We start from the raw sequence: 25,509 nt of genomic DNA on the forward strand, positions 1-25,509 counted from the left end.
AAATTCACTTTCTACGGAAAGTCAAACCTGAGTGGTAACACAATTTAGGAGCGTGCTGAAGAGCACCAGAAAAGCAGTTTCTTGGCTACTTAAAACTGCAGCCTGTTGTGTTGAAATGCTCAAGCAGAAGCCACTCAGTTAAATATTGATCCATTAGTCAAACTGGCAAAGAACTCTTACACATGGGAACACAAGGCTCAATGGCTTTCAGAAGATGCTTTGCTAAGAAAGGCAAAATTCTTTGAAATTACTGTCAGAAACATACCCATCATAGGCTCCACTAACAATCCGCTTATTGTCGAACCTGATGCATCGAACCAGTTCTTCGTGGCCTTCTAATACTCTTAGACAGGCACCGCATTCAATATCCCATAGCCTTAAGAGAACAGAGGAGAAAGTCTTTGAGTACTTCAGGTTCAGCACCGTCCCTTACCTTCACATGCAGGGATTTAAGCATGCTGCTGAATGGCTTTTTGTGGCAGATATCCCATAATTTACTTAAAAATGCATGAGAACCACGAGATGTTCCTTGCATGCAATTCAGAGATAAGTTTGTGTTGCAGTTGCAGTATATCAGAATTAATTTGGTCACTCAAAGTTACATACAAGTAAAGGTTGTATAGGTGTTAAGTCATCTTGGGAAACTTTAATAAACTTTTTTCTATTCTGCATAAACCGATGATTAGAGGTTCGGAAAGTAATTAGGAAAATCAGTGACCATCTTCCTCATGTCTCCAAGCAGAAGACGAGGTGATAAACTACAGCAATAGATAAGAAGTTTTGTTTACCTTTGAGATAAACCTCAGTGTCCCCCTTTTTCACAGGGATAGGACATGTTTACTCTCACACTGAATTAAGTTTCAGTCATACATCATCTGCTCCAGCAGCAAGGCATACCGAGGACGTTTTGCACATGCAGCAGAGCAGGACAGCATCAAAGGTCAGGGGAACTCCTATTTTCACACGTTTAAAAGTACGCTGTTACATACCGACAGCAGCTCGTGGGCACCCACCTAATGGTATTGTCTGAAGATCCACTGACAACTAGTCGATCCCTGTACTGGAGGCATGCAATGCCACGCTTGTGCCCATTCAGAGTACGAACAAACTCGCACGTACTTGTACTCCAGACCTGTGAAACACAAGATAAACGCGCCTGTGAGAATTAGGCCCAAACAAGGTTTTTGCGTGTCAACAGAAGCCGTGATGAATTCATAAACAGAAGAGGTCTGAGGCTGACCTTTGCTGGGCAGTGGAATGAAAACTACATAGTATTTTTATGGGCAAAGAGCGGGTACGTGGCATTAACGGAAGGACCTAGCGGTGACAAGAGCCACGGGCACTGCTATTGCACATTGAGGCAAGGAGAAAAGTTGGGGAGGGTTGTATATATACAATTTTATATTTATATTTTTATATATATATATATATATATTTTATATATATATAAAAAATACTTTCAGGGGGTAGAGACTGCCCCAAGTGATTTCAAAAACTTGATTATGTTTGAATCTTGGTAAGTTTGTCATCATTTTTAAAAGTCCAAGTTATCACGTACACAAAACCCCCACGTTTTTTACCAAAGAAATCACTAGGAATCTACTAGTAAGAGAAGGCCAAAACCATGGCCTATAAGAGTTTGGCGGCTGCTTCTTCCTTAACATTAAATGATTTAATCAACTTTGCCCATTTTTAATGAACTGTAATTGAAGTCGTAGCATAGAGTAGTATCCAGTGGCTCATTTTCCAACACAGAGTGCAGCAGGATCTCTGGCAAACACTGGGACATTAAGCTGCCGAGAGCTTTTTGGCACAGTCTAAGGTAGCTCTGGTTCTAGAGAGGGAAGGGTGGGAACGCCTTTGTTATATTAATACGCTCTGGGTAACTCAAATCTTCTGGTATGTAATAGTCTTCAAATACAGCCTCTTAATTCTTCAAACATGGCAAAGTCTGGTTGAGCTGCTGGGAAGGCGTGGTGAGGAAAGGCCACTGCTGATAAATTTCACGTCTGGAAGAGGATTGCCAATTGAAATAAAATATACCGCTTGGAAAAAGGCTCAAAATGTGCCACATTTAACAAACAAACCGATCTTGAGACTACAGTTCAAACAGCGAACGGGCTTTGCTTTTTTGCAATTGTACGACAGAAGCCACAAAAATGTTACGAGCCTAGTTATGCGCATAAAGACATTAACAGCTAGCAAGAGGAAGCAGCTAGCTGAACCATAAAGACAAAGGCACAGAACTGCTCGGGAACACCTTGGCTATTCAGAGTCAAGTAACGCTCAGCAGCTTTTCTGGCTTGGTAGGCACGCAGAGCTAGACGAGAGCCCTGCCAACTTACTTTAATGGTCCTGTCACCTGACGCTGACACAATATATTTGTCATCGAAGTCTACCACGTTAACAGCAGCACGATGGCCGACTAAGACACGGCGCAGGGTGATGTCAGTAGGCGATGCCATATCCCAAACAGCAATTGATCTGTCTTTCGAGCATGTCACCATTAAGCCGTTACTGAACCTCAAATGAAGCACAGCCTCGTTGTGATGAATCAACGTGTTCAGAACTTCACCTGTGTTTACATCCCAGACTCTGCGAAAGAAAAGAGTTTTATTCCAAATGAAGGATGATGGCTATGCACAGTATAAAGCGTAAACACGCACGAGTCTGCTGCTATCTCTAATGAGAGCTCTCTGGTTGTTCAGCATCTCTTAGGGCTTGTGGAAGGCAGGAAGGCGGGTGCTGGGAAGTATCCCAGTTCACGTCTCAGACTCACAAGCAACGATTTACAGCAGCACACAATTATGCCAGGAAATGCCTAAGCTGCTAAGAGAAAGAGCTGCTTAACAATTCTACAGCTCTTCCAGGATGCCTAAAACCTGTACGATATATAAATTGATGGAACAGACCAAAACAAATACTATCAAATACGAGGGGTTTTTTTCAGTTTTACACCATTGATTCAGATTTCGCACACACCAGCAGCAACTGGGATGTAGCACCCTCCAGGGCTACCTACTAGCCTACAGAAGTAAAAAATCACTACTTAATTTACAGTACCTGAAGGGTGTTAAGATCAGCTCTTAAATTTTGGAAAGTTTTCTAGAGATTGCCAGTGGTATACCAGTGCAAGACACCAGGAGGAGACAAGGCCCTGCCACTGAACTGCACCTGAGTCTCTTTACGTTGGACATCTACTGACCATTGAATTCATACAAGAATTTAAACACGGTATCGTCAAAATTGCACTCACACAAGTGCTCCGTATATACCAAATACCCTTTCATTAGTAGTCATAATTAAGAGATGTCAGAAGGCAGTACAAGAAACCCTAAATGAAGAAATTATTGTATAGTTGGCCAACAGCCATTCTACAACTTCGGGATATGCCTTGAATCACTCAGGTCCTTCAAAATTCTTAACACTAAAAGAAAATGAGACAGATTTGGAAAAAAAAAATTATTGAACGTGATGCTTTGCCAAGTATGATTACGTTAGTTTTGGAGTAATAGTATCACATTCATATTAGGGATGTTTTCTGATATTTAGAGATTATTGTAAACATTCCCAGCCCTGATACTCAAATGATTTTTGTGCAAAAACTTAACACTCACCTCACTGTAGAATCTGAAGATCCAGTTACAATGACTCTTTCATCATACTGCAGACAAAGAACCGAACCGGTATGTCCTGTTAATACTTTCAAACATTCCAAGCTTGTTTTGTCCCAAATCTGTTAAAAACAAGACATGTAAATGGCTTATCAAGACCGAGAACAGGGATCCAAGACTTGAACAACTGCAAAGGAAGGAAGGAAAACTAGAGACAGTAGGAAGAACCCACAGACAGCAAGCCTGTTCTCCCTTTCAGCTTAAGGAAGTCTTGATGCAAGTTTTTGACCGAACGGTGAAATAACCAATGATCATGAAATGATAAAAGGAAATGTCACAGACAATTAACATGAAAGCAACCTACTAGCAATGACAACAGACACAGCTAAAGACAGTGGCACACACAGGCTTCATTCACGTTATGTGAACTCTGGTTTCACAACATTTCTTTGTGGTCAATAGTATCGCTATCTGGCTGGCAGCCCCCAAAGTTTCCAGAGCAAAGTTCAGGTGAGACCTTTGCCAGGCTACAGAAGACATCCCATCCTCATAAACCCTGCACAGATAAATACTGTCCCATGAAGAGGCAAGAGAAATGAAGGAAACACAAGCAGCTAGCTTTCCGAGGCAGAATTACCCGCTTATCTCTAGGGAAAAGACTGAAAAAAGCGTTTACCTTAATGGAGTTATCTCGTAGGCCACTGATAATCTTTTCATCATCATACTGTAAACAGTAGACACCTTTGCTGTTTTCAGAGCGGCACTGAATCCTTTGCAAATTATGTCGCCCGCACCGCCAGTTAGATTCTATAGTCTAACAAGAGGGGAAACAATCAGGAGTTAGGGACGAGGCTGCGTGCTTGAGCACAACTACTCCAACACATCCACAACAATCTTTCCACCTTTACATATGTCATCCTTAAATTTGAAGTATATAAAACCTAAATGCATCTTCCCCCCCCCCCCGCCCCAAAACGCATAACACAATGAATCAGAATTAGGACTTTTATAATTTGTCATGACAAAAGCTGTGTTTAGTGGTGAAAATTATGGTCAACTAACCTTAACAAGAATTTCCAAAGGAGGCACTAGAGAGATACATTTCATAACAATTCAGTTTTCGCCCTGTATTTACAAGACCATCTGACATAAGCAGCAAAGAGTAAACCAGGAGCTCATACGTTGCCATGTTCGGCCTCACCTGAGTAACCAACAGTACAGAACTGCTGAGTCCAACAGGGAGGTTATGGGACTTCTTGGACCTTTCCTTCCCCTACCCAGTCATTTCACCTATCAACTGTTGTTACACATCTTAGAAAGGGATTTTGAGATATGAAAGCCTCCTCTAAGCACCTTAAAGCCTGATAAAAATAAAACTGAACAGGGACTATAAGATTTCAAATAATCCAAACTTACTTTTCTCCTCCCCTTAAAATCTGTGGAAGTGTAATTATCAACATTTTCATTCTGAGAGATATTGTTAAGGAAAGAGGCCTGACACACCTTAAAAAGCCGCAAACTACTCCATAGCAGAACCAGGGTATTTCCATGTTTTAATCAGTTTTATTACTTTTAAGACAACAAACGTTGGATTAAAAAAAAAAAAAATGTGGTATTTTGGATAGGAAGTTCGTAACAACAATCATAAGACAATCTGTGCACAGAACTCCAGGCCAACGCCTGCAGTACCGAGACAGGCTGGGATGCTTTCTGTCTTCCAGTACAGGCACCACAACAGGCCATTTATTTAGCTATTTCCCTGGGATCCCCCCCAAATACTGCATGGAAAATTGGGGAGAAGCTGATCGACTGCCAGTTTGTTTGGAAAAGCACATTTAGAACCAAATCCTAACTTTCAAAGCAATAGCACGCACCTCTGCAGCTCCTCCAAGGCTGGAAAACAACTGAAACGCTTATTAAAGACAAAAGTGCAGTGCAACTATGACGTCCCAATTCTAGGAAAACGCGTCTGCTCCAAGGGAAAAACTAACCCACCACTTTGTTTTCCATGCATTTGCTCCTTCAATTGTCTCCTGTTATGCAATTTGGAGAGAATTATACACAGTCATAATAAAAACCTGATGCGCCACGGGAATTTGTCTAAATCGTAAGTACTAAGAGACGCTTCTAGATGAGCATGCTGACAAGTTATTCATCCTCTCTCATTCTCTTCTAATTTGGTGGGGAAGCTAATGAAATTAAGATAGCAAGTCATCTGTCAGTTTGGGATTAGCTTTTCTGGCCAGCTAGTGCACTGCTAATTGTTAGACTGGGAACTGGGCTTAAAACATTCAAATCTGACACTGTGCTGGTTCAGCCTTGGACTCCTGCCTTGAGGGTAGCAGGCTGCCACTTGCTCAGCAAGGGATGGAGGTTTTGAGGAGGAAGGACAGGCAATTCTCAGGCTTTATCTTAAGATTTATCATCTGTGCTAGGAGGGCAGAACTGCAGCTCATTAACTCCTTTGCTGCTAGAGGTGATCCTCAGAAACAGGAGAGGCTTTTAGACATTAATAGCATGAACCAATATAATTACAGATCCGAAGGCAAGATATTTAAAAATGCAATACTAACACTGAAGACACGGGAGATGAAGCATGACAGATTAGAGTTACCCAGTTTAAATGGTTTTAGAAACCACGCATGCTCAGACATTCAACTCTGAGACGCCTAAGGGAGAGTTTCCCTAAAGCAATGTTCTTGGAAGGGGCTGAAGTAAGCAGCTGCACATAACACGCGCCGGATTACTCGAGCTGCCGAGTGCTCAAACACCGTTCGGGCACTTCCACACTTCAGTTGTGCGATTACCGATAGCTACAGAATACATTAAGAACACCACAAATCAGAAATTTTGCTTGTAACAGTTTCCTAAACAAAACAGCAGTCAGCAAAAGTACGCTCACCAGACATTCGGGACGCTAGCTGGCTTAATTCTGCGAAGTTCACTATAGGAAGCTACTTAATAAGCGCCCCATAAGAAAATGTTGGCTTCAAATAAAAGAAACCAAAATATTATTTATATCTATGTGAAGGCACGATAAAGCAGTAAGTCATATGCAGGTGCACATTTTAATTCTGTGAATAGATGTCATTTCATTTAGACATTATATGGTGCGGCTACTGTGGGAAAATACTTCATGTTTTTCGAGAACTTGTAAAATCCCCTTACACTGCGTAAATTTTCAATATGCTGGGAAAGTAGCCACAATACACAGAGAATCTACAGCAGCATTTCAATTGGCAATAGAGTGAAAACAGATGTGTACGTATAGAGAAATAACATTATTTTAGATGACTGAATACGGCTGAGTGGGTGGGCAACCTGGAGGACCCTCTGAAAAGGAACATGTTTAATACAATACTGGCAACCACATTAAAGCTTCTTGCTGTAGGAAACTTCTGGTTGTTACTGAATAGCGCAGTTACTAAAAGTCTTCATCTGCAACCTCCTTCCAGGAGATATCTTAATAAACTGTGTATACGCCGAGTAGGTAGGCATGCATGTACAAGGGGAGAGGAAGAAATTGCTCTGGTTTATGGACTGTTACAAGCATCAGGGAGTCAATGATGACGAGACCCATGGTTTATTTGCATATTTATGGTACCAAACCATACATCGATATACGCAAGACCCGCTACTGTATTTTCTACAGATTCCCTCAAAGTCTCCAAGATAACTGCCTCTCAAGTTGGGTTGCACAATTAAAAGCAAGATGTTGCAGAACGCTATCTCCTTAGTTCACCCACACAGAAAAAGAAGTTTCTCACATTTTTCTAAAAGCTCACTAGACCAATAGCACAGCAAGTAGCTGACAAATGCTGTATAACCAACAAAATCTGGACATACAAGGGATAAAGACCAAGCACGAAGCCAAAGCATCTGCCACAGCAGGAGAGCCATTTGGCAGCTGAAGAAATGTACAAATGGATAAAAAAAGGCATTTAGAGAGGAAAGTACAGATAGAAAATAGCCCGAGATGTAGAGGTATAGCCAAGCCTTGACCATGCCAGAATATGTTCACTGATACAAAGATGCACAGTAAAAAAAGATGCAATTCATCTGGATTAACAGTTGGAACATTAACTATAGATTGGAAGTGTTAAGGATAATCTACTAGGAACAGGGTTTTTCCCCATTTGATAATGTACACCATGTTCAGCTCCTGGTAAAAACTGCATTTTTATCCACGTGAATGTTATTGCAGAGTAAGTGGGTTTATCTTAATCCCATAAACCAAGGAGTTTCTGTTCCCTCTGAATACACAAGTTGGGACAGAGAAAAGAAAAAGGAACATGCACGTTTGTCACATACATAGGGATTTCTCCTGAAGAAGCAACGACAAAATGACAGCTTGGCCATGGCACCAGGCTCCCTGCATCTTTGAGGTCTTTCTTTCCTCTCTCAGACTCTCTGAAGATGCTACAACGATTAGGGGGGGGGGGGGGAAACCAGCATCAAGCTCTTGAAGAAGGATTCCCTAGATCCTGGCTTGAGTCTGGAACTCACTGTTGGCTCTCCAAGCTGCTGCTAGGCAGTGAGGGCCAAAGAGCTTTTGCAGTCTCTGTATCAGCCTGAAGAAGAAAGGCTACACGGTGGTTATTACCTAGAAGGCTTGAATGGTCCTCAAGAGGAATCTGCAGTGTCCCGTCATTACCGCAACAGCACGAACCACAAGATTTCTGACCACACAGGGATGACTGCCTCACAGCAAAGATGACAAAACGTGCCAGCAGCAAAGCCTCCTTCCAAAGCAGCCCACAGAGGGATAAAAACTCTGCAAGTAAAGAGCATCATCGTCTTTTTCTTGTGAGTGTCATCACTTCTGTAAACCGCTGTTAAGGAGCTAAGTGCCAGTAGTAGGCATGTAGCAGCAAAGACAACTAAAACCCCACAGACCACAGGAACTGGATCAGCACTGGGGAGGGTCTCGTACTCGGACAGCAGTAAAATCCTTGCGCCAAAGCAGCACGGCAGAAAGTACTTGCATTGGATCCAACATCCCCTTCATAAAACACCTCCTCCTCAGACCAGCTGCGTAATGAAAGTGATGAACAAGAAAATTATGTGGTCAGGAAGCTCTACAGAGCTTACGTCTCAACGGAGTAGCTGAAGAGTTGTGGCTGCAGGCACAGTATACCTAATTACACATTCACTAAGACTTGAGCATATTGTCACCTGAGCCAGTAAACATGTGTTTGGAAGTGAGCAGCAGGGTATACAGACATCCATGCCAACACCTTGAACGTAAATTGGCGCTGCTATTAGAAGAGGGAACACCAAGTGCTGCACACCATCCACCACCGTGTCTTGCTGTTTACTATCCTGCTTTTACCATTACGCATATTGCCTTTCCTGATTAATTCTCTCACCCTATTCCATGAAAAAGCTGTACCAACATGATTCATGCTACACTACAGGACTCAGAAGAGTGACGAGATTTGGAGTTTACTCTCCGAATGCTTTGAAACATAGAAGGAAGCAGCTATACAACTGGGAGCTGCGTGACACTGTGTCCCTCGTATGAGAACCGCTTAGTGTCTAAGTTAAAATTTATACACTACTGATCTGGAAATGCAGGCACTACTGCTCACCAAAAAAATTTGCTCTTTCCACTACCAAGAATTTTTCATATTTTAGATTATTCCCAGTTAAAGCTAAGTGAAAGTCCAGAAGAAAGCAAAAAGTTACATGGAAGAAATTGTTGCCATGTAACATGGGAAGAGATAGTAAACCCTAACACAGTAAACAAATGTAAGGAAGTAAAGCTAAGCAAAGATGAACTCAAAACAGTTATCAACATTTTGGTATTTACCTCATTTCATGCAAACAGAGGAGTCAGGTAAGAATAAAAACCACCTACATAAAGAATAACTGAAGCAAGTCTAACAAATAGAGAAATAGGGATATTTGTATATCTCGTATATATTTAAAGTTCAGCATGTATTTGTTTAATGCAAGCAGAAAGGTCCACTTTCCCCCTCCAAAAAAAAAAAAAAAAAGAAAAAAGAAAAAAAGGGGAAAAAAACCTTCCAGTAACTGGAAAGTGGGCTTCTGGCTTGATTTATAAAAATCACAGGTTACTCAGGCTATGTTTTGAAGACCAGTCTGAAATTAAAGTGAGGCCAAAAAGCTAGGAGTGTACTACTAAGAGTCACTCCACGTCTGAACACTACATGGGCTTTCAGATCAGTTTGGGGAAAAATATCACTTTCAGTATGAACTCCAAGACCAGAAGAAAAATTGTAAACAGTGAAGTCCAAAAATCTAAACAACTCTAGAGAAAAAGGAATGGGAAGCTTTTCCTAGCAAATGTTACAATTAATCCATGATTTCTTGGCAGAATTCAAGACTAAAAATTAAGTCTCTAATGTTTACAGCTTCTTAGGTAAGATCCAAATGCGGACAATATAAATTGATGAAGTGTTGTGTCTTTCTGCATGCGATTGATCCAAGATGTATGAAGCTGCTCAAAGGTCCACCAAGTAAAACTACTCCCAAGTCTTGCTGCAGCTTTGCTGAACCCTTTTTAAAGCCCCATTTAAAAAGAACACATTGACCTTATGATGCTGAACGAGATGAATCTGGAGCGTGGAACATGCTAACGTCTAACAGAGGAAGAGAAGACTTGCAGAAACTGCATTACAGGCCACTGACACACAAGGAATATAGGAAATCACTTTGGGAGAAAGCTCGTAGTGGTAATACTGACCATGTCATCAAGCACGGAGAAGAGACAGCACGTTCTCCAAGTGTCAGAGACAGCTTAGGCAAAATCAGATAAAAAAGGCAACATAAACAGAAGTTTCAGACCTAAAGAACAGTAATTCGGCATTAGGACTATCCTACCGCCCAGAATGGCGGCAGTGCCTGGCTTGCTGCGGGAGACAGAACCCACCGCAGAGGCAGGACACCGGAGACTTCGATTGCTCCCACGTAGATGAAGTGTAGCCGCATCATGTCCCCGAGCTCTGCCCCATCCATCTGTTACTGGATGCTGTCGGCAGAGAGGATGCTGTGCTAGCCAGTCTCTGATCTGACCGCAACAGCTGATCTGTTTCCCCAGGGAAGGGAGTAAAGAATCTTCTCAGCTCCTGCTCAGGAGAACCTGCAACAGGAGGATGCGGATGAACGAAGCAGTTCTCTTCCCCAAAAGGTCTGTCTTCTCTATCAAGCACCTCTGCAAACGCAGCCGCAAAGCACGAGATCCAAAAAGAGATTCAAGAGTAGCATCTGATAAAGAAAACCTTTTTCATCTCTGCAGCTGCAAAGATCACAGTAACACTGATGGGTCTCGCTGGTTTTCTCTTAAAGGATCCCCATTTCCCCCAACTTCCATCAACTAGGTCTAACACACTTAACAGTATAATTTCAAGCTTTCAGGTTACAGATGTGATGTCAAAATATACTAACTTTAACTGGACTCCTGCTTACACCAAAGCGATCGAGGAGAAGTAGTGCTGTAACTTCTAGATCTGGAGGGGAAATCTTAAAAATACGAGCCAACAGCAATGAAAACAGAGAGGGGTCCTCCGGGGCACCTCGATGACACATGCATCTGGGCCATACACAACACCTGACAATGAGCAATGCTGCTGAAAAACAAAATCATTGCAGCTTTTACGTTCCGTTGGAGACAATAACTAAGTTTATGCACAACGCCATAAAACCACAAAGTTCTATTTGAACAGGTAGTTATCAGCCCCTATCAGAGCATAAGGGCATTCGAAGTACTCAAACAGGAACAATAAATCCCTCTTTCAAATCTGCAGAAGAAAAATGGCAGTCTTAGTTTGCCCGTTTGTGGAAAAAAAGTAGGTGTGATGTGGGCAAAGTGAACAAAAAAAAAAGCCAAGTCAGGGATCTGTCCCATGCTAGGAAAGGAGTCTTCTGCCCTGCTCAGATACGAGAGCTGAAATCTGTGCCGAGCACCACAAGAACGTTGTCCCTGCCGCTCAAAAGCCTCTCCCTTCCTTGGCCACTTTCATTTTTAAGAAACGCCTTTTGGAAAGTGCCTATAGAGTAGAGATTTCAAAGGCTGGCTGAAAAAAAAAAAACAACTTTTAGGCAATACAACACTGACCAGATTCTCCCCACACATGCACGTAAAATTTCTCCAGCATCATAATTAGAACAGTACTAAACAAACCCATTTCCTCAGAAATTCTACACTGCAACTTTCATAAACAAAGATCTCCCGATGCTGGCACTGGCTTAGGGTGAGAGCTGACTTTTCCCCTTTTCAAGTTTTCCCAAGGCTTTAAAATTCCAGTTCTAGTCCTAAAATCTGAACTTTTTCAAAATTCAGCAGAACACATGGTGTTTATCTGATGGCCTGGCACTACATTTTCCTCAAGTCTTCAGCAAAATCACATTTTAATTCTCATCTTAATTAGGTGGACCTAAGACTCCATGGAAACAAGATGAGGGCACTTGCCATGTGCCTAAAGATAAGAGGAACATTCATGAAATGAGGCTTCTCAACCCATCACAAGAAATAGATACTTGTGCTAACCCTGAGGGGAAAACAGAACAGTTGGCCAAGTTTCACAAATAATATGGAAAAAATCCAGGGACTTGGGGTTCTGGAATCAGCAGTATTAAACTTCCCATCCTGGCCAGGTGCCGATTAACACAATCCCATTAAAACAGCTGACCTTCACCACAAGGCTTTGGGACTGCACCTGGGCATGGGACACCCTGCACCAACCAGGCCATCTCCATAAACAAGGTTTTGCACAACCAGGCTTCTAGGATAAGCCTCAAATTAGGTTTTCCCCGTTAAAAAAAGCTCCTAAAGAAGCTTGGCAATTCAACGTCTGACTTGGAGACATTTAAAATTACTGGACCACCTCTTGTGAAATGAAACCTAATTAAATATTTGGCTTCACGGTGGAGGTGGGGAGTAACTACCTCTTTCCAAGAATTTGGTTTCAGATCTCTAAATGTCCTCTTATTCTCAAATCCAATGATTTCAGAAGTGACATTATGTTCCTAAAATGTGTTTGGCATGAAATAAACAGATATTGGCACTAATAAATTTTCAGAGAGGCAAGGGAACCTCGCTTTGCCAAATCACTGCCTGTATTACCTTGCAGCTAACACCACTTTGTGGTTGCATGGACTTTTGACCCAAAAATGCAGATAGAGCCCAAGGGAAAGAATTCAGATTTGCTATTTATCATTCCTTATTTTTCCTTCCAATTAGGTTTTGGATTACTTTTCAAATTCTGTCAGTCAATTCAAAGGAGAGAGCACATTCTTCTTTGAGCTTATCTCTACCCACAACCCAATTTAGTACCAGCTGCCGTAAATTAATAACTCTTATCATTAGAAATGGTCTAGCAGAATTTGGTTTAATCTTTGTGCTCCACAGGTAAAATACTGAATTACAAAATTTTTGTGTTACATCAAATATATTTGACTGTATTAAAAAAAATCAAGTCCTTTGGACACAAGATAAATGTCTTATAAAAATACTTATATTATTATATAAATGCTAATATGGTAGCCTTTGGCTCATCACTAGCTCCCTAAACTCTGACCCTCTGACAGAAACAGGAAGATCTTATTAAAGGTCCAGGCAAATATTTAAAGAAAAAACATTTTGGTATTCAGAGATACAAAATTCTTCATCACAGCTAAGACAAAAGTCTTATTTAAGAGCTTCTGCACATTGCTTTGAAAAATGAAGGAACTGGAAAAGTAGGAAACTGAGGGAGAGCATGACTTTAGGTCTAAAAACAGAATAAGGGGAGGAAAAAGTTAAGAAGTGCTCCTAATCTAAGTTTTGTTGTTATTGTTACTCACCATCTATGCTTTTAAATGGTGTTAAAAACTTCTTTTGACAGTCCTTTAGGGAAGCAATTTGTGAAAAGTGCTTTAACAGGCGATTTATTAGAAAAATTATAATAGGCATTTGGAAGTGGAAGAATTATTGGACCCTTGACTATTAGCAGAAAAACTAATCCCACTCCAGGTTGGAAACCTGGAAAACAGCAATATTTCAGAAGGCTTGAAGGAAATATGTAAACAGGGAAAAATTTGACGTGGCACGATACGCCCATCCTTCTGCCGTCCCCCTCCAGTTCAGCAATTTCGAAGAACCAGGAGTGGGAAATGCGCTGCCTGTATAAACTGAGCACTGATGATTCTGGAAGTAGCCATTAGTTTTCAAAGAGAGACTTCACCACTCTAGAAGACTGGACAAAGACGCATTTGTTTCCTGAATTTGGGCAAACAGAAGCTTACACTTACTTTTGCTAAAGCGAAGCTCAGAGGCAAGAGCCCACAGCTGACAGGTCCTGGCTCCTTTCAGCCCTACTGCTCTACCAAAGCATCCAGGGGCCATGGACAGCGTTGAGGTTAGCTGCCAATACCTTAAATTCTACCCCAAGTGACTGACAACCAGTAAAGACCAAAGGTTTTTCATAGGTTTATAGACACAAGCATGGAATGGAAAGTACAGAACTACAGGAGGTTTTCCCTGAACAGCCCTAATTCTGCTTCTCTATTCTTGCCTCCCTCCATCGGAGTTTGAGACAGAGGAGTTCCCTGCATCTCCCAGTAATATTTAACATCGTTAAGGATATAAGCATTAGATAGAAACTACGGAAATCATATGTAAAAGTAGCTGGATTGCCAGGCAGCTTGGAATGGGCAGAAACTATGGCAACAGCTTACAGTTTACTCTCTGTACGCCGCCGAAAAGACAACTCTTTTCCCACGCTCATTACTCACGTTACTATTTTTAAGTCCTAGTGGCGTGGTGTGTTTTACATACAGCACGTTCTACCCTTCCAACTCCATCTCAAAGCTTGACACGAGATAACCCCTTACTCTGCATAGTCTACATTTATCACATCATCCACCTGAGCATTATATAATGAAAAATAAAATTTTATGAGTTGAAACTCTGAAACAAAGTTAGGGTTCAAAAGAGTATTATAAATCCGTGTTTCTTGACTTCCAAACACCAATGTGTGAATTTTGAATACATGAGCCCTTATTTTGCAGGCTGTGCAGTGCACGTTTTTCTCCGAATTTGAGGGTTTAATATATTTAACGTTAATTTAATGAAATGTAGTTTAAGAAACATGCTCATCGTTACAGTATATTTTTGGGGGCATACCCTTTCCCCACTCCCAGATATTTAGAGACTGACAATTTTTTACATTTAATATTGATATTGGTGATGAGAGAAGCATGAGGGTTTTAGGTTTTTTCTACTTATTTCATACTAGCAAGAAGTGTCCAGCTCAGGAGCTTCATTTCTGTGCATCGTACTAGCAAATCTACAGCAGCTACAGAATCAAAGCATTAAATAGCAGATGGTGACAGTTCAAAAGGCCTCAGAAAGTCCTCAGAACATCTCTAAGGAATACTCCCATCATTAATCTTTCAGAAGAGTAACTTTAAAGTGAGTTATAATAATGCTGAACTCCTTTAGTGCTCTACACAAAGGTTTTCACACTGCTTTTTGCTTATTTTATTTACTAGACAATGCCAGAACTTTGCAGAAAGCAAGAAAATATCACACTAAGAGTTCTCCTTAATCCCATGGGCTGCTATCATCGCAATATCACTCTGTCATTCCTTACAGGGAGGAGACATCTCCCTTCAAATAATAAAATGTGTATCATTCACCTCACAAGTAAATACGAACTTTGACCTTATTTTACCTAGGCTACATTTCATGCTTAGTTCTTTATCTTTATGTGTTTATAAATTGTGTAGCAAGGGTTACAAAAAATATTTAAAAATTGGATTATGTTTTCCAGCAGATACATTTTAGAGATAGGTTAAGATTTCTGAATAATTTTGTTTACTGAGGGCCAAGCAACACAAACTCACATTTCCCGTAGCAGAATGATTCCATTAGTTCACATCTGTCTTAAACATCAAACCACGTGTTTGCCCACTAATGAATTTCAGACCAATAATTTCACATCCATCACGTGGTTGAAATAAATCCATTACAGTCTGTGGTATAACTTAAAGAGTTTTGTGGTGGGCACGCAGCAAATGAGCAAGACAGAATTTCTGCCGGTAGGCAGAATACCAAGATGATCCTGATTTATCAGAAACATTGTAAAATAAGTGAGCAAGCCCAACTTTGCAATTCTTTAAAAAGATAAGCAAAATTTTATATCAAAGAAAAGAATAGTCATTTCTACAGTCTTTTTACCACCAATACCCCTACTGTGTTTATCATTGCAGGACTGATTGTTCTCATCAAAGCACTCGAGGGGGAAAAAAGAATCCCACACCCTGAAGAAAGCTGTATTTGCAACAGTGACTGCTTTAGGAATAGTAAGTTACTAAAGAAGCAACATTTTAAGTGACTGGTGTTAACCCTCAGATCACTTTCTAAGTGAGTGTAACCAATATATCAGAACATACAGAGATACCTAGAATTTCCTTGGAGTAGTAATTCTTGGAGTACAAAGTTTCCTAAAACAGCTATTTTATTAAAATCCATTGTCCCAGAAGAGTTCCAAAAATCTTTGGATGCAAAATAGATGGTGTTAACACTTAAAGTAACACGTTAATGCACGTACTGCGGCAGTAAGTTGCTGAGGGTATTTTTTTACATTGCCTGAAGAGCCAGAGCTCACAAAGTAGTGGTGATGAGAGATACGTACCATATACCTCATTGCTCCAACATGCACCATCTTTGAAACACTAACAATATGCAACCTTATTTCTCCTGCAGATATTATATATCAGGAAACGTACCTCTATATCCTGTATTATCTTTGGGTATAAGGACCTGTAAAACGAATTTGGGGGGCCATCTGTTGGTCTGTTTTTAAACAGGTACTGATCCCTAGAAAGAACCAGAAACATGTTTTACAATTTACCACAAAGAATCTTTAAAGGAATTCAAAATCTGCACAGAACAAAACCTTATGACATATTCTCACAGAATACTTGTAAGAGTTTTTAGTATTGCTGTTACAACCTTTACGACTTTACAATTTGACAGCTGTATTTAAAATGTCCAGGACTAAAAAGATCACTGGCGTTTTCCTTATGGTTTTCCAAATTAGGGTTCACTGCATCATAAGGCTTTTAGCCAGCAGGGTGTCGTCCTCTTCTCTTTACAATATGCTTTGCATTTTCTTAGGCACACCACTAGAGAGCACAGAAAAACAGGTTTCTAAAGCAGAACACCTCATCTCTTCAGATACTCGTAAAGGATAGAAAAACTCCACTGCCACAAACTTAAATGGTTTCTCTTTGTGAGAGGCTTCTGCAGCCTTAATCAGCTATTTTACATTTTAAGGAAAAAAAAAAAGTTAATTGGAAATGCTTCATTCGAGAAAAAGCCCCACAAAACATGTTGCTAGTTTTTGTGAGCTCATTCTACATGTTAGTTCTGCCTGCAAAACAGAAATTACAAATTAGCTGACAGACCGCAAGAAAGCAAGTGTTGAAAGACACTGGTGCACAAAAGGACAGGGGACAATGCCGACAGCTTTCGCCGTAGCTACCCCCACTAGTTCGTGGCAGAGATAAGAATCGCAGCGACACCAATTTACTATAAACTTACTTTTTGGCAGAGCTCATGATTAGGGAAATTTGTGAAGGAGGAGAACACCGTAAAAAGTGAATTTAGTTATTGTCAAGGTACTTACCAACCCCTTCTTTCTGACAGTCCCTTCCACAGCGGATCTGTGCGTACCATTCTTTCAATCAGTTTTTTCCATAGCATTCCCTCAGAGATGACTCTCTGCCATTCCTTGCATACCAGCTCTGCTGCACAGAGTGATCTGGCATCAAGATAGGAAAGGATGTTTTCTGCTATGTGATCTAAGCCTTGCTCTACAAAGAAATAAAGGCAATCAAAACATCAATCACTTCACAGTAAACTACTAAACAAGTTTTGCAATGCATTCAGAGAAAGCCAACACAGCTTTAAGGCACCGGAGCAATGTGATAATTAAATTATCATACATAGAAGCACCACTTACAAATTAATCCAAACAGGTACACCTGCCGGACTGTCCCATTTCCACAGAGCGAGAATGAGCACAACCAAAATTCAGCACAGTACACAAGCAGCAGAAAGCATTTTGCCTCTTCTGGGCACAGAATTCTGGACTTTTTGAGCACGTAATGCATTGGGCTACATGGTCCAAAAAGATCATCATGTTCAAGCAGATGCTTCACTAAGCAACAGTAACATGAAATTAAAACATTAGGGTTTTTTTACTACTCCCTTAGATATAACAATAGAGAATTCAACTCGGCAGAAGACAGGACTCCACAGGAACAAATACAGACATATCCAGTAGAAGCATGAGTAAAGATTCTGGAAAAAAAAAATTCTAGCATCAAATGCAAGGCCGTTTTTTGTATTTCAGTTCTTTCTATAGCCTGCAGGTGCCAAGTCCGCTCCTGAATTTTGTTCAGGACTCTGGTGGCAAAGCATATGCCAGGGACACCATGCCCTGCAGCCCGGGGCAGGAAGGAGAAATCAATGAGTTTGACAGTAATTCATTAATTGCAAACGGTGCTTCACATCTAAGGCAGTTATCCTGATTCCTGGTTTACTGTCACTAGCCTCCATACTTACAGAAATAATTACTGAATGACTTATACCAGAAGCTGGGGGCTTTGAGGCTTCTCTTCAGCTAGAGAAAAATTCAAGAGGGATGTTTTGAAACAACTTTGAGTTGACCATAACGTTCAATACAGCATTAAGTTTGGGGCCAATGGGTGCCATTGTTCCTAGTACGAGAGTTAGCTAAGAAACCTCCGGATCAGCAGGAGTCCAGTTACTCTCAAATAACGAGAGGCGACAGCTCAGCTTCTGCACCGCAAATTCCTCTGTGCAGCTCAACGGAATTTACATTGCACTGATTTCCCAATGTATTTACAACGCCATATGAACAGGTGTTATCTTCGCACCTTTCCTGCATCCGCTGCTCTCCCACTCTCGGGGCACACTACCTTCTCCGTCCACGGAGTGATGCATGCGTTAGCGTACTGCTGATTTGACGATGCTAGCTTTACTGGGTCAAAGAAAGAGCTCAGCAATGTACCACAAGAAAACTCCCAAGTAAAAGAGCAATAGTCCAAACAAAAGCCCTTTGCCAGTACTTCGACATCCCAGAAACGACATGTACCTGGGCAACTCTCATGCTCTAATTGCACCTGCAGCATACGGCACGTTGGCCAACAAGCAGTAGTTATTAGTGGACTGGGGAAACACCGACTTTCATTGCGAAGATCCCAGCTACCAAAAGCAGCTTATTAACCCCTGCGATCCTTTTATATCATGGTAGGGTTAGATTTACATATTAAATGCACTCAGCACGCCAGCAGAAGTTCAAATATAGCAGAATTGGGGTCCTGCCTGTTGATCCAGGTCTAAGTAAGGCAATATGCTGCAATACGTTATTTCGTAAATATCCGTTAATACTTATCCAAAAGCACCGGGTACTGAAGCTGATAGAACAAGCACCACAATAACGATGATGAAGACGGTAAGCTGCCACCACAGAGCTATCCAGACATAAGCCAGGTGGAACATCGCATGCATTTGCTTATGGTCTTTGCCTACATCTTGTCTCCTGCTGAGGCTCTTAGATTTAAAAACTTGACTGTAGTTGAGTAAAGGTACATACAAAGAAACCACTTAGATAATATGCTTGCACTAAATTTAAAATAGCAATCAAACTTTTCTTGTTCATGTTCCAACTACAGTGTCATTGGTCCCACAAAAAAATCACTAGTAATTCTGTTACATATTTCAAAGGACCTGCAATTTTGCTTTCCCAAAAACTCCGCTAAATCAAAGATCTAGAATAACTTCATTTTCGTGAATAACATACGCCAGTTGGCCAAGCAAGAAAAAAATCTTTCAAACTAGGAGATGATGACCTTTTTAATTTTCCACTTTATCTCATGACAGCCTACTTTAGGCTTCAAATAGCCCTGAAAAAAATCAAAGAAACTACTGTTGATTTTGTAAAGAATTAAGAAAGCGTGTTCATCTAGTTCTCCACTACACGCTAAATTTGGCATGGCCTTCAAAAACGAACAGAAAGGAGAAACCAATACACGTAGTTGAAGAGCATCTGTTCATTTCTGCTACGTAATTTAGAGAACTATAGAAAGGCTATAAATAATGGTGAAAGTTCCTATAATGTAAATTGGGTTTACACCAATTTTTCAATATTGGTCATAAGAACAGATTCAAATAACTGAAATGTAACAAGGCCCAAATAACTGGTGGGTCTCAAATCTAACCACTTCCAAAGCAGCAAATTCTCTCCTAACACCACCACGACTCAGAAGAGCTTTAAGCTGCACCATCTCCTACATCAGCACTTTGAAGAATATACCAGGGCATTTGAATACATTGTAAAAGTGGTCTTCTAGTCTGCCGCATCTCAATTTTTCTAGAAAATAACAACTTTGAGATTCTAAAAACACAGTTTACTTAGGATGTATTTATCTTATGGTGATGCTATGTGATTTGAAACAGTTCTCAAGGTTTTTCCAGAAAATATAATCACTGCAAGGTCATTTTGAAGAGTTAGTTTGAAATCATGAATCCTTGGTTATCAAGAAGGCAAACTAATTCGTTGTGCAAAGTGGATGCCACAGCTAGACAAAACCAAAGAAAACGAGCAGGTCTGCTGAGTAAGCATTTCTCTGATTTTGAGGGTTACAGGTGTGAACAGGCCACACGCCGTGTTTTAATGGGAACAGATCTAACAGCTATTTTAGACTTCAGTACAAAATAGTCGCATTCAACAGCATAAAATCAGCCTATATGGAGCAAGTGACCGTCTAGTTCATCTGTAACGCTGTAATCACACAACGCAGCCCTCTACGTACTTTCCCAGCACAGAGCACGTTACATTTTGAAGAGGAAGAATTTTCGACATAAAGCATTGCAGTTCCCAAAGCAAACAGCGCAGAGAACATGGCAATTAACCACCATAACTGCAAACTCTCTCAGTAGAGCAGTACACTGAGGTTCCTGTACAAAAGGTGTTTCAGGCTCCCATTTCCCCGCACCATTTTTCTTTCGACAGCCATTATACAACATCTGAGCTTAGATCACCCTCCCCTCCCTCTGCAGAGCACTAAGCTGGTGCCTTCACTATCCTCCCAGCACGTCTACCGTAGTTAAGGGTATATCAACACTTACCTCACGGAGGGATGTTTAGGCAAATCATTAGGTAATAAAAGAGACTACAGTGCTAAGAAATTACAGAGTTGATAATTCAGTTCAACAAGTACCAGGCTACTATGTTGCAAGGTTACTACTTAAATATAAAAATGAATGACTGCAAAGTTTGGAAGACATTAGAAGAAACTAGGATTAAATATCAAAGTAGGTTAGGGTTAAATCAGTAGGCCCAGAAATTATTAAAAAGAGAGGAAAACACCCTGATGCCAACAGCATTTCTGCAAAATGTGGGTGTACTGACTTTCAGCTTCCAGCTCTCCCAGAGATACAAGGATGCTGTCCTGTCCTTCCTATGTGAAAGGCGTTTTTAATCAGCGGTGGCGTGGCAGAAGAGCAGAGGCACACGTCAAACTAACCTTTTCAGATGACCTTAATTCCCCTTCATTAGAAGGGAAACACGCTCCAGCTATGTCTGGGTTCCAGAAAAGCCAGTAGAACAAGATACACTGATGACAGGCAAATCTTTCAATGTCTGCGCTTTTAAGGTGTGAAATTCTTTACTCATGCACCTGAAAGATTGCAGGTGAACGAGTGACTGAATGATGCAAAGTTCATCAAATAAACTGGCTGTGCGGCCAAAGGAACAGCTGTTCTTCGGCACGTTTTGGCCAAAACACCGCTACTTCTCTCTAGTAAAGATGGGACGACAGGATCCATGCTGAACAGGTACCCATCTACTGGATGCTTTTCTCCTTCCAAAGTTGAGAAGTGTAATTTTGCCTAACTGGCATAATTTAGTAAAACAATCATCACATGTATACCAACCTTCTTAAATGAGGAAAACTTAAATGCTTTTAGTCAAAGAGCACTAAGGAAGCCGTAACTCCGCACTTATTTCAACCACGTACTCAAACAAAGGTTACGGCACAAAGCAGTCGCACTGGCACTTCAATATATGGCTCGCGCCTTGCTTACAGACGTCAGCAGTCTTTGAAAGGTAAAGGTCACAAACACATCAGATGTGCAATGAGCAATTCCCAAGGGAGAAAGTGACTGACAAATAGATGTTCAAATGATATTTACGCACAAAATCATATTTTAAAAGTTTATCTGTTACTGCCATCTCCTGGCAACAAACTAAATAATTATCCTCCCCCGAAACAGAGATGAGAACTCTGAGGAGCTGTGAAGTTACCAATAACCAACCTAATACAAAGGCTACACTGCAAAGCATCCTTTGAACTCAACAAGCGCGTAGTTCTGTGGGGTTTTTTGTGGCTTGGGGTTTCCCCCCCAATTCTAACATAACTGTATCATCTTTCAGGAGACACTGAACAGGTCAGCTTGAGTGGAACTTGAAATGCCGTTCAGAGTTAGGACTACTGCATCACTCATTTTTGATAGCAGGTTTTGAATCAAGTACAAACACTTTAGGAGTTTGATATGTGACATACAGCGTATTCCGCTATTAGAAATCCACGCTGTATTTTAAATCCTTTGTGTGAGTAAGAACGTACATGTCATTTAAGTAGTTTCAGAAGAATTTGATTTAGATTACAATTTTGAGACCCTTAAAAAAAAGTATTTGGATCAGAGACATGATGGTAGACAGCACCCACCAGGGCTTGCTTTCTATCCAAACACCTTTCAGCACAAGGCAAACAGGACTGCTGGAGTCCATGGGTTTATGATTTCCTATTTAGAAATGAATGTGATGGCTGAGTAACACAATGTGTGTATTCATCAACTTAAGTTCAATTGCTTTTAGTTTTCTTTCCTTGTGAAATACTATTTTCCAAAGAGTTCTCTGGATTAAATGCAGTTGCACAGAAGTGATTAAGAACAATGACAGAGGACAAAGCAGGGACATTTTGCAATTGCTCAGTCTTTCACACAACTGCATTGGAAAGAGCAATAACAATCCTCTGAAAACCAGTTCAGAATCCCAATTCACCCAAAAGCTAAGCCTTTCTTGGAGGGATCAATGTTGCCATTTCCGGCTGTCGACAAGACGGTTTGAAGCAGAGCTGCAGAGCTGGCAGAGCGCTGCTGAGGCACCAGGAGTCATTAACGCCATCTCCTCAGACAAAGAGAGGTACAAAACTCACCGTGCCGCCAGAGAGCTGCCCCAGCATCCCCAGCCAAAGCCTCTCCTCCGCTGTGGGAAACGCTGCGAGAGACTACGCTCCAGCGTGCGAACGGGACTGGGTATTACAATGCGTCTGGTGCCTTTCTGTGGCATGTGCAGAACTCAGAAGGATCACGCTAAGACCCAAGTCTTTCTCAAAATCCAATTTTGAAAAGAATCATTTCACTGTAACATACGTACCAAGCATTTAGAGACAGGGCTAGAACACTGATCCTAAGGAGAGTAACTCTCCAAATAAACTCAAAGTCTAAGGAAAATCTTCCTTCCTATGGTGACTTTTGTTTTCTACAGGTTAGGAACGTTCTCGAGAAGATACAGACTTGACTGCTATCTGCAGAAGGATGTTTGATGGAAGGATCAGACCAAGTGTTTGGAGAGACAAAACCCAAGTGACAAGTGCTCAGTTAATTTTTATTCACTTCGCTAACCCAAGGCTTTTTCAGACTCTTGCTTGTGGTGTAATCCTAGTACCAAATGCTCATTAATGTTTAATTGAGCTAAAGCAAGGTTTTCAATAAAAGCTAACTGCCATCAGGCACCACACCTCCACAACAGCGATAAGACACACACATACGCGTACCGACCTGGGACTGCACGCTTTTAACACATACAGCCTGTTCATTATGAAGTCAGTATTTCATTGAGTTTTAAGGTTCAACAGCAAATTACTAGGCAGAAGCCCTTTATTAAGATGCATAATTTTCACAATTCTGTATAAGCCTGGTCACAGTTAAACCCAGATTTTTAAAAAGCCGGAAACTCAAGTGTTTTCTGATGTTAAAATATGGCAATCTCATCTTCTATGAATACGGAGAGCCTGGAAAGCTGCACGCTGAGCTTTGCCACCGAGTCTGTTCTTCTGATTTTTACTGCTTGCAAAAGCACACAGATTTTAAATTGTTCACATTAAGGGACGTCAAGTAAAATATTTACCCTAATTAACATAGTAGGAACAGGTCCAAGGCACAGATACTTCGATAGGCCCACTATAATTATTCGAGACAACACGTAGGAACATTTAAGACACACTAAGGCCTGAAATAGCTGCATATACCTATTTTGCATTAAAAGACAGTGAGCATTTAGTTTTATGAACAGTTTCTGAAATCGGTACTAAAACCTATCAATTTTCTTTAGTAAAATGTATCTAGCATTTACTGGTACACTTTTCAAAGGAAAACGTTATTCCCAACTCTTATGCCTCTACAGGAGCTTTTGCAGTTTTATAGAAAATGGTGGAAAATTACAGCTGTTGTTGATTATAGGTACCAGATGAAGCTTTGGTTGAATTTCAATAATAAATTAAAACAATTAAAATCCACAGGGATTTCAAAGCTCAATGTGTAAATATCACTTTGTATGAAAATGAAACCCAAATGTGGGATGTCAACTCTATAAAACTGACTAACATTAGATACGAAACAGTCACTTAGATCATGCAACTGCACAGGCTTTTATTATTTTAAAAACAAATTTCAAAAGAAGCCTGGCAGGGTTTTGCTTGCCTGACACAGTGTACAGTTCTCCAACAGTTGTAACGCACAAAACAGATATGGAAGGGACTTTTTTCCTAATCAAGGGTGACAAGGTAGTGCTCAAGAGTCAAAGCTGTAATTTGTTTAAGGAAAGGGCACAAGTCGGATGAGACCATGCAAGGAATATTAACATCTAAAAGATAATTAAGAACCAAAAGCACAGAGGTGACATAAGTTATTCTTGCAATTATGCTGTCCATTTGAGAGTTGTTTTTGACGTGCTGGAGGAAACGCCATTGGCAGATGTGGCAAAACAATGCGGAAAGGCTTCTGAACCCACCTGATGAACAGGACTTGGAATAGCTGATACGACTATACGCCGTACAGCTATAGCTGATACAGCTAGTTGTATGTCATGAGGGTGGTTTGTAGTAAAGGAAAGCGCCCGACCACAGCCCAACTTGTAAGAACAGGCGCTACAGACTAAACATTCTGCCACCGCTTACAGAAAAGCACACCAGAATTATCACTTTTTTTCCACTGGAGTGAAGCCAGATACAACAAACTTTTCCCATTTTTCCTGCATTCTCACAGGTGTAAAATCAGTAAGGACAGTAGCAAGCAAAACCTATTTCCGTTTAAAGAAGTAAAATTCCTTTGTTTTACAACAAGCGAAACTATCTTTTAAAAAGTAGCACTTTACTGTTGTCTTTTAGTGTGATATTAGTCCACTCTGGGATTGATTTCAATCAACTGAGATTAAGTTCTTGGGTAAATTTACACAGACCTTCTTCAAACACCACATTACCTTTAAGAAAGGCTGACTATGGGAGCAGTTCCCAGTATTTACATCTTCAATATATTTATTTATATAGTTATTTATTTATATATACAAATGTGGTGTAAGTAAGTGTCAGCTTAGGCAAAAAATTCTTAGCAATAAATATATAAATGAAAGAACTGCATACCTCCATGATATCAGTCCTGAGGTATAAAATAAAAGCAAACAAAATAAGATTATAATTGAGGCTCATATTTGCACACGACGACCATGACTATCTATTTCACTTTATTTTTTTAAGTTAATCCCTAATATTCCCTAGAGAAATCAAAAATCAGTAT

The 25,509-nt window shown here is 40.6% G+C and overlaps 1 protein-coding gene across 7 annotated transcripts in view; it reads right to left on the reverse strand.

The window, feature by feature from the left end:
- The window catches only part of FBXW11 (F-box and WD repeat domain containing 11), a 76,522-nt gene that overhangs the window by 8,572 nt on the left and 42,441 nt on the right, over window positions 1-25,509 (reverse strand). For all 7 annotated transcript variants that reach the window (XM_054841454.1, XM_054841453.1, XM_054841450.1 and 4 more), the window contains 7 exons: window positions 17,252-17,438; window positions 16,350-16,440; window positions 4,291-4,428; window positions 3,618-3,736; window positions 2,346-2,595; window positions 1,014-1,132; window positions 266-376 (listed from right to left, as the gene is read on the reverse strand). In XM_054841454.1, the coding sequence (XP_054697429.1) occupies window positions 266-376; window positions 1,014-1,132; window positions 2,346-2,595; window positions 3,618-3,736; window positions 4,291-4,428; window positions 16,350-16,440; window positions 17,252-17,438 (1,015 nt within the window). The remainder of the gene's footprint in view (window positions 1-265; window positions 377-1,013; window positions 1,133-2,345; window positions 2,596-3,617; window positions 3,737-4,290; window positions 4,429-16,349; window positions 16,441-17,251; window positions 17,439-25,509) is intronic.

Source organism: Grus americana, chromosome 14 (assembly GCF_028858705.1).
Source record: "Grus americana isolate bGruAme1 chromosome 14, bGruAme1.mat, whole genome shotgun sequence".
NCBI lineage: Eukaryota > Metazoa > Chordata > Aves > Gruiformes > Gruidae > Grus > Grus americana.